General features: G+C 38.8%; 1 protein-coding gene across 6 annotated transcripts in view; it reads right to left on the bottom strand.

Moving 5' to 3' along the window:
* Positions 1-3,512: 3,512 nt before the first annotated feature.
* LOC128736375 (uncharacterized) overlaps positions 3,513-10,648 on the bottom strand; it is a 117,629-nt gene continuing 110,493 nt past the window's right edge. For all 6 annotated transcript variants that reach the window (XM_053830861.1, XM_053830869.1, XM_053830853.1 and 3 more), the window contains exons 8-9: positions 5,744-5,889; positions 3,513-5,680 (exon numbers count right to left, since the gene is read on the bottom strand). In XM_053830861.1, coding sequence (XP_053686836.1) covers positions 5,420-5,680; positions 5,744-5,889 — 407 coding nt within the window. In that variant the 3' untranslated portion in view covers positions 3,513-5,419. The remainder of the gene's footprint in view (positions 5,681-5,743; positions 5,890-10,648) is intronic.

Here is a 10,648-nt window from a genome sequence, read left to right as displayed (position 1 = left end):
AAAACTTGAGCTTCTTTTGAATGTACTTTCATGAAAAGATAGTCATTAGCTTGATCGCATCGTTTTTACAATGTTAGAGGGTTAGGAAAACAAGATGAGGTCGACAAATAGTGCAAAAGCTGCGCCATAAACATGCTTGAGAATGAAAAATATGATCGACATGATTTCCAGCGCTTGTCATTTTGGATTTATTTTTTAAAACATGATATATGACATAAGACATCTGTCCTTTAAAATGTCACTAACGAAAACAAATCTTACAAAATTACTACCGTGCACCGTTTACTTTCTGTTTTTCATATAACATTTCTAAGCTCTAATATCTAATGATTGAAAAGAGCATCTATTGATGCGCAAAATTTGTTTGAAATTTGTATAAATTTATTTGGAAAAATCAACTCACTAGTTTTTTTAATCCTATACACCACTTTACCTACATGCTTAAATTAACTGCTTTTTTTCGCTTTTTGCATTTCTTGTACAATTGTGAGGTGAGTAACAGCAAGTGAAGAAAATGACAATTGAAATCTGAAATAAAAGAAAGAAAAAGCTTTTCGATTGAATCCCACTATTTAATATTTATTTGCAACAGGTACGTAGTTCGCCTACGACGTGCAGGCTTCATCAGTGTCTTATTTCAAAGCGTATACGTATCTGTCGCGAATAAATATTAAATAGTGGAATTTAGTCGGTAAAAGTTTTTTCTTTTCTTTAATTTCTGAGCTCGTTTTCCACTAAGAGGCTTCAAAAACTTCAGACAATTGACATGTTTCTCACTTTTCTTGAATTTCAATGCAAATTTAAAAATTGTAAATTGTCATCACATACACACGTACATACATACATACATACATATATACATACATATATACATACATACATACATATATACATACATACATACATACATACATACATACATACATACATACATACATACATACATACATACATACATACATACAGGGGTTAGACAAAATGATCGGGACAGGCAAAATTTTGATGAAATTCAAACGTCCATAACTTTTAGAAAATTGAACATTTTTAGATGAAACCAATTGCATTCGACGGGGAAATTTTTCTAGTTTTCCTGAAATATTTCAAAATTTGCAATAGTCAGCGGCATGACGCAAACCATGTCAATATGAACATCAAACGTTAAGGTTTTATGAGCCATTGACATTGGAAGCATTCCCAGGTCCGCAGCGTGCCATGGCAACCCTATAGCAGGTTCTAGGTACCCCGGCGGAAGTGGTCGTTTCAGGGAATATTCAAAATCATGTCAATATGGGTGTCAAACTTCAGGATTTTCAACCCTCGTAAATTTTTTATGTTTGACGTCCATATTGGAATGGTCTTGGTCATGTTTTAAAATGGTCATAAAGGTAAGACATTACTAGCAACATTTCCAGAACTGATTTCACTAAAATGACCACATCTCGGTTGTTCCTCGTCGGATTTCCGTTCATTTTCGACCAATCGACTGGAAATGAAATCTAGTTTTAGGATAAAATATGAAAATTAATAAATTTCCATGACAGAAAAAGATACAGGCGATTAAAAAAATCAGTTTTTGACATACCCCCATACAACCCGGAATATCTCCGGTGTCGCGCTGACTATTGCGAATTTTAAAATATAGGAAAACTAGAAAAACTTCCCCGTCGAATACAATTGGTTTCATCTAAAAATGTTCAATTTTGTAAAAGTTATGGCCGTTTGAATTTCATCAAAATTTTGCTTGTCCCGATCGTTTTGTCTAACCCCTGTACATACATCGCACACATTGAATACAATTAACATTTGATTGATATGTTTTGATTTCACACGTTTTAACGGTTTAATATACGGTGCTTAAGTGTTAAAGTTTGAATTACTTTTGAATGAACCGTCCGATTTTAAATAACTCGGTTTCGTTTGATAGATCTCAGCAGTAATTTTTAAAGAATAATAAAATGTGTGATGTTTTTTATTGAATTAATTCTTAAATGTTACAAAAATATGTTTTAAATACTATTTTTTCACATTTCTTTATGTAACTTTCAAACTACAAGTCCAATCGTCATGAAATTTGGAAGTTAAGGGTTTGTAAGGCTCCTCTTTCATATGCAATCAATTTTGTTCAAATCGGTTAAGGGACCTGTGGGATAATGAAGACCCATATTTTTCGTATTTTTATACATAACTTTTGAACTAAAAGTCCGATCAGTATGAAATTCAATAGCAACCTATGGGACACCTAGACCTTTCATTTGACACTACACTAAGAACATTAAAATCGATCCAGCCATCTCCGAGAAAAGTGAGTGAGATTGAAAGCGTAACATACACACACACATACACACACACACATACATACACACACACACACACACACACACACACACACACACACACACACACACACACACACACACACACACACACACACACACACACACACACACACACACACACACACACACACACACACACACACATACACACACACACACACACACACACACACACACACACACACACACACACACACACACACACACACACACAAGTTAATAAAAAGACATGGTGAACTTTAGGAAAAAGGACTTACGTCCTCTTTATTCACTACCGAGTTACAAACTGATTCCTTAATTCTAGCACTCTTAACCTAGCCTAGCTGCTACCTCTACACGGTTATTCCTACCTCCCACGCTGCATCAATCGGTGCACTGGAATAGTGGAAAGCGGAGAGAGTGATAGCGTGGTTTCCCACGGTTTCCATATTCTACTTTTCCCACGCTGCGCTGGGATGCGATCTTGCCAGATGTGCGTGCCGGGTGTTTTACGACAGGAGTGGAAAACAACATTAAGAATTTCCACTCCTTGATGGTTTCGCTTCTATGCGGGAGGGATATTTGTTTGCTGTGTTAACTCACACACACAGAAAATGCTCAGTTTTTGAAACTGAGTCGAATGGTATATGACATTCGGCCCGCAGGACCTTCTTTCCATTTCCGGTTTTCCAAGTGATTTCTATATCTTTATACTATATATTTATATAGTAGAAAGGCAAAACATAAATACCTTATCCGCTAACCGGTTTCGGATATGATGCTACCCATCATCAGAGCGGTGGTCTACCCTGATCCGGTGGTCGACCCTGATCCGATGATGGGTAGCATCATACCCGAAACCGGTTAGCGGATAAGGTATTTATGTTTTTTGTAAGAACCATAAGTCTAGTATTCCCGTTATTTAGTGTTCTTATGTTGCACATAAAATCAATATATATATATATATATTTCCAACGCTAAGCCTTTACCTTTTTGTCCTAAGTCATAAATCCTTCTATTTTTTTAAATAACATCAAAAATTTTAAATGTAGGTATATTCTTTGTTGATCAGTTATCGTATTTTGTAAGAAATAAAGTTGCTAGAATGCAGTGATGACTCATGATGTTTTGCTGTTACCTGGAAGGAATGGGCAAAGAGGATGCGCGAATATCCGCGAATAAATGTTCAAGTTAAAAAGTTCAATTTGTTTTATTTTCTTTTTGCTAGTTGAAATATACAAAATAATTTGTGAAGAAAGTGTAATAACATACATTAGATTTCTGGCATTTCCAAATATATTTTTTTTCGCAGTTAAACTAGCGGATTAATACGAAATGGTTAACTGAAATTATAAAAATAACAAAATCGAAATGAAACAATCTCTAATGTGTTTGATCATATTAACTTTCCTAACTGTGTCTTCTTTACCTCTTACTATAGGGGAAGGGCGGTAAGGACAGACCCAGCGGGAAAGACGGACACTTGTTTGAAGTAAATCAATGATGGGAAATGTTTTTATATACTGAATGAATACTTTTGAATTAAACTGCTGAAACAAAGAAAACATGCGTAGATACACTAACCGATGTAATTTTAGGTGTGAAGAAATTAGCTGGTAAGTCTTTAAAAAACATTATTTTCATGCTACATCGACGACATTGCGTTAGTTTGAATTTTCACTGAATATCCATTGGAAGCCTGGTGAATTTTTGAATATTCAGTAAAAAGTTATTGAAGTTTGAAAAAATGGTATCCAAGTCGGGAAAGACGGACACCCTAAGGTAGGGAAAGACGGACGCAAAGATTTAAAACTCCTTTTGCCCAACAACGATTTAACATTGCAAATACTTACAAGTCATATAACAGTTGGAATAGGTCAACTTTTAGAAATGATTAGTTCGTCACCAATTGGAATATTGCAGGGAACCGTTTTATTTCCGTTGTGATGGAATCTAATGACCATCTCTCAGATGGCAATATATAAAATTCAATTTGATTATACATCATTTGTTTTTGCTTTGAGGTCAATATCTTCCATATCTTATATAAACACATATCAATTGTTATCATCATTTTTTTTATCTTTATAGGGTATTTTCGGTTCCACTTGCAAGTGATATAAAGGAAAGAAGTAATTGTTAGCTAAGTTAGTATAAATAAATCGATCAAACCGTACGGATCATTTTCTTTCTTCGATCCGAACCGCGCACTTACGCTTGTTCATTGTCGCTATAGGACCTCGCCTGTTCAGGGGTTTTCCCAAGCCGATTCTTTCCTAAATACATGATGAAATATGTTAATCTGATAATTTAACGACGCGTGACACCTTTTTGCGAGTGTCCGTCTTTCCCGCCCATGTGCAAAAACTCTGATTTATACATAATGTTTATAATATTAAAAAAGTATAAATTTTGGAAGAAATTTTCTAGCATACGTTGTAACTATATTAGACAGAGACTTAAAGGTTCACTTTGTATGAAAATTGCGATCAATTCAGTTATATCTGAGTAGATATTGAGTCTAAACCTTAAGGTGTCCGTCTTTACCGCCCTTCCCCTACTTCTTTCAGATTATGACCACATGAGTTTAATACTATGCCAGGACCTATCACACAACATGAAGATACAAGTTGTTTCTTTCGATATTTCTTATCTGTTTTGTTTTGCATTTAAAACGAGGAGCTAAAAATATTACATTATTGAGAAACGTTTGTCTTTTTAATAGTTAATTTTTTTGCTTTATTCAATTGTAACACATTATTTTTATATAATAAGTTTTTCTATGTTTCTTTCGGTATATTAAAACTGTACTGAAATCTTTCGTTTCAAATTTGCCAATTTACATAGTTAAAAATTCCGTTCGACAAATGTTTAAAGTGAAATTTTTCACAAATATTTACATGTTATTTAAGCTATGCTTTTGGAACAACCCGACTAAGGTTTTCTGGTATGACGATATAGCTATATACCGTGAAACAGCATAATTGTAATGTTCCATATTAAATGCTATGAAATAATACAAATTATGATTGGCTATGTGCTTTCTGGTTTTTGAGCGTTATTATGAAACTGAAGAGTGCCGTTTATTTTTTTTGCGTAAAAATTTACATGTTACTTGGTGGTCCTCGAGAGCGATGACCGTGTAGACCTGAGTGTCTAGAGCCTGGCCTACTGTGTACAATTGCATAGTGATCAGAGTCAATTGGTAGCGATCTGTTAGAGTGAATCGTGCTACCTCCACTAGTGTAACCTTTGTTATGGCCTCCATCGCGTCCATGCAGTGAGTATCTGGAACCATACTGTGAGCCGTGCCAACTCCTATACGGATCATATTCTTCGATGATTGACGGTTCTTTTTCAATTATCTAAAATAAAGCATTTAAAAGCAATCCAAAGTGCAAAACAATATTCAGTTTTGTCTCATTTACCTCAGTTCTTGCACAGCTGCAACTCATTGCTGTGCACAAAAATATGTTCATAAGTAGCATAATAAGAAACAGAACAGCTAGTGCAATTGTTAACCATAACAACCAGTGCGGTCGAATTCCAGCATCATCGCATAATGGTCCTAAGGCTAAAAAAATATAAAAATGATTAATTATGGATTACCTACGAATGGCCGAAACACAAATGGCCGAATCACGAATGGCCGAAACACAAATGGCCGAAATAACGAATGGCATAATATACCAAATGGCCGAACCACGAATGGCCGAATCACAAAAGGCCGAATCACGAATGGCCGAATCACAAATTACCGAAACACGAATGGCCGAATGTCATATTATTCATAGCCTTCAACCTGCGCAAACGTTGGGTACATGCTGTCTTTACTCGCTGCCGCTCGTTCGGACTTAACTAAGGGATAATCCCTAATAGACAGTAAACCTAGGAAAATGCATGCACCTAAATAGTAGTGGTTTCTGCAGGGGGGCTGCCCCCCGCAGTGGCCGGCGCTTCCGACGGCGGGTCAACGGCGCACACTCGCGGCCTACGGCCGTCTCGCCCTGAATCATCTAGGAAACATTTGCTACTAACACGGTAAATACGTCTCGCACTTTATAATGAAGATGGATTTATAATTAAGAAATATGAGATAAAAACCAGGTAAAAACAAGTTTATTACCCTATCACTAAAGCGGCCGAAATATTTCATTCAATATCCCGCCGTGTCCATCTTTGTTGACCGCACATAGCAAAGCCAACAGTTGTGTCCATTGTTGTTGAACACGGTTTGCTTTCCGCACGGTAGTTGGTAGTTGGTTGGTTGTCCTGTGAAAAATGAGTGCATCCGGCGATTCATCCGATGTTGCTGGTTTCAACGATGAAGAAAGTGCACCTGTCGTCGAAATTGTGTTGTCGCAGAGAGGAAAACCGATGCTTTCCATTGATACTATTCAATAAAAACGAGCATCCCATCACCTGTCAATGACCAGGATCATCACAGAGCTGCGGGTGGAGCAAAAGGCGATAGAGAGGAACATCCTTAGAATTCTTCAAGGGGATGTTCCGAATTCGCGCCGAGAAATAGACGAAAAAATCTACTCGAAATGTGTTAATGCTCACAAAATGAGCAGCAAAAATTTTGTTGACGCAGTTGCGGTTTTATTAAGCGCTAAACAAAGGCGTTCGTTAAGCATGTTTTGTTTGTTTAATAGTAGTAGTTTGTTTTTTGTTTGATTAAAGTTATTTGTTAACTACTTGCCAATTCATGGTTTTTTATTGAGTAAATAATTGCCTAAATAACGCATTCCGAAAAATTTCGGCATTTCGTGATTCGGCCATTCGTGATTCGGCCTTTCATGATTCGGCCTTTCGTGATTCGGCCATTCGTGATTCGGCCTTACGTGATTCGGCCTTCAGTGACTGTTATTGAAATTCGGCCATTTGGATTTCGGCCATTCGTGATTCGGCCATTTGTGTTTCGGCCATTCGGTACCAGCCCTTAATTATGTAGTGTAAGACAGCTGTACACATTGCATATAAACTTTATTGCAATTATTTTATGACAACTCGAGTTTGCTATTTATTGTATTCCTTCAATTATATTCTTATCTAATCTAATCTAAGCTCACACTAATGCAGCCAATTCTTGAAGGCATCCTGGAAAATGACGATTACTTGAATCAATCATTTTTCTTGTCAACGGTCAGGCTAACTGCGCAGCATGTACCGCAGAGAGAATTCCAAGGAATCAAGAGAACCAGAAAAAATACCTAATTCCATTAAACTCCTTGAAACAAAGGAAAGGAAGAAAGCGTGGACCTCCCGTACCAAACGCTTCCCATATACATAGATAATGATTTGTTTACAGTCGTTGGGAGTATCTTTGTTAATAAAGGTTAAGTGATACTCCGGACCCTCAGGGATGAACTAATGGCATTCAGATCAGAAGCCAGGCTGCAATTGGCCAAGAATATAGCGCCTTATTTCGCTCTCTGAAAATAGATTAGTTTGCCAAAAATATTACCGTGAACGTACCATATTCTGCGCAGTTAAGACATTATTATGTTTCTTCCGCTATTCTAAGTATTCTAGATTTAAATTAACAACGTGTATAGCAGCAACGTGTAGTGCTACGGTCTATAATATCTGGTAAAAAATATGGGAATTATAAGTCGATCATTAATTGAGTATTGCGCACTTTCTTGACCATGTTCCTAATTCTGCGCATGTTTGCTCCTAATTCTGCGCACCCAAAAAGTGAAAATAAATACTCCTGTTGCGCGCGAACCGGTTCGATATGCAGTGGAAGATAGTAGCTGTCAGGTGGTCGGTGCCGTCACGGTTGCTGTCATCGGTAAGCTGACAAGACCAGCAGAATATCATCAAAAGCATAACAGTGAAGCTGTCAAAGTAGTAGTTGTTAAAACAAATCAGTTGTAGCTAAGACTAGAACAATAGTTAAAAACCGTGCTTAAAAGTAATTGAAATGTAAACCTAATATTCATTTTCTTAAACTAAATTTATATCCTACATTATTTTATAGTTCTTAAAGTCCGATAAACGCTAAATTCTTCTGTTTGCGGTTATTAAAATCAATCGGATACAAAATTGTAAGTCAACAAATTATGCACATACAGGCGTACACTAAATAAAATAATTGTAGCTTTGAGCTCTTGCGACGTGATATATACGCGCAGTGCTTCAGGGAGTCCGAAATCTCCAACCGCAGCAACAGAAACTCAAAGAATTTTCGGATAAAAAGCTACAATGCTTCGGAAGTCATTCATCCGGCAAACGCGATCTCAAACACGAGCAGCAGCGGCCGCTAACCTACAAATTGAAGACGATCAACATGAGTGTGCATCTGTGACGTCATCAAGGAATAAGCTCGAGGCTTCGGAGATCGGCGAAGATGCCCGGGGAGACGAAAAGGAATGCGGCGGTTGCGATCGTCCTAATAAGGCTGAACAATTCATGGTGCAGTGTAAAGATTGTACCCGTTGGTACCACTTCTCTTGTGCCGGAGTAAATAACGAAACGGCAAAATCGAATTCGTTTTCTTGTATACAATGCATACGTCCCGTTCCCATTCCTGTTCAACCAGCAGTTTCTGAAACCAGCCACTTGAGTACATCGAGCTCCCGTGCCCAGCGGTTAGCTCTTGAATTGCAACGATTGGAGGAGGAAAAGTTGTTGACGGAGAAAGCGGCGTCGGCGCAGTTAGAGCGAGAGAAAGAGTACCTTGCACGAAAGTATGACCTGATAAACAAGGCGGGGTCGTCTGAAACCATGAGCGCTAGAAGTCGTACCAGTCGGACGCGGGAGTGGGTACAAGATCTGAATGTAGAGGAAGCCGGAGCATGTGGTGGAAGTAATTTGCCCGGCGATGCAGTGGCAGATGCAGGCACTATGAGCGATCAAGTGCACCCCTCTTCAACACCAATCAGTAAGCAAACGTTACCGGTTGCTATTAATGTTGACGATAGAGCAACATCTGTACCTGGTAATACAGCCGATAACGAGCTGGCTTACGCGATCAGTGGAATCAATCCTGCTAATAGAGCTAACGCTGAAGGGAAGAACTTAGACTGCGAGTTCCAAAATCAAGTTTCTCCTTTAGCTTCTGTGCATATTCGGAGTTTTGTTGATATGTTGAACGACACGACTCCCCGTATAACTACAACAGGTACAATTCGGAAGCACGTTCCAAAGTACGATGAATGGCGAAAGCAAACCGACGAAATGCGAAAGCGTCATGAACAACAACAACAAAAACAACATGAACAGGAAACGAGTAAGCCGGACGACAGGGAAAATGGCTTAATTAGGAAGCTGCAGGAGGCGGAAAAGATGTTGGAACTACAACGTCAACGGGAAGCAGACCTACGACAGCAGCTGCAGATCCGAGAGCAGCAAGAATCCGAACTGTGGACACAGACTAGAAGGGAGTTAGCAGATCGAGATGCAGAACTTCAACGTTTGCAAAAGGTACAATCGGCATATGACCAGCTGCAGAAGAAGGTAGGCCTAGCGAATGGTCGTGAGACTAATGAAATCCAAGCGCAGGCCGCATCGCACTTAGTCCGTATTACAGAGATTCCGGTGGCAACAGGTAACGACTCTAGACAGGTTCCTCCACCGGTAAGTCGAACACACACTCATGCCCCCAGCCTTGCATCACTAAATGATCAATGTGACGAGTACTCCTTTACATCACCAGTTTGTTATCGTTCAAACTACTCAACTTTCACGAGTATCCCAAGAAGTACACATTGTATCTCCTCGTTCAATGCCAAGGGAACACATGTACCGTTTGATAATGCCGCCCCACCTGGAAGTAATCCGAAATGTCGCCCAAATCAAACTGTTGTTCCCCCTAATGTATTCCCATACGAAACACAGCCCTATAGCTTTCCGCCAGTACAATCTGCCTTGAACTACGGCTTCGATACACCGTTAGAAGGCGGACCCACGAAACAGCAACTCGCCGCTAGACATGTCATTTCGAAGGACTTGCCTTCCTTTGATGGTAAAGCGGAAGATTGGCCTTCGTTTATCAGTAGCTACCAACACTCCACCAGTGTATGCGGGTTCTCAGATTCCGAAAACCTATTACGTCTTCAAAAGGCTCTGAAAGGCGAAGCCAAACGTGATGTAAGTAGTCTACTGCTACATCCTGCCACGGTTCCGCAAGTAATGTGGACGCTACAGGTTAGATTTGGGAAACCTGAACGAATCGTGGATGACTTGATTGCTCGTGTACTGGATACACCGACACCGAAGTTAGGGCAATCTGAAGATGTATTGAAATACGGATTAATGGTGCAGAATCTGTGTGGGCACCTGCGCGCAATGGGAATGGAAAACCATTTGTCGAATCCCATCTT

The sequence above is a fragment of the Sabethes cyaneus genome, chromosome 1 (assembly GCF_943734655.1).
Source record: "Sabethes cyaneus chromosome 1, idSabCyanKW18_F2, whole genome shotgun sequence".
Taxonomy (NCBI): Eukaryota; Metazoa; Arthropoda; class Insecta; order Diptera; family Culicidae; genus Sabethes; species Sabethes cyaneus.
Note: the sequence above shows the minus strand (reverse complement) of the source record. Positions and strands in the feature narration are given on the sequence as shown.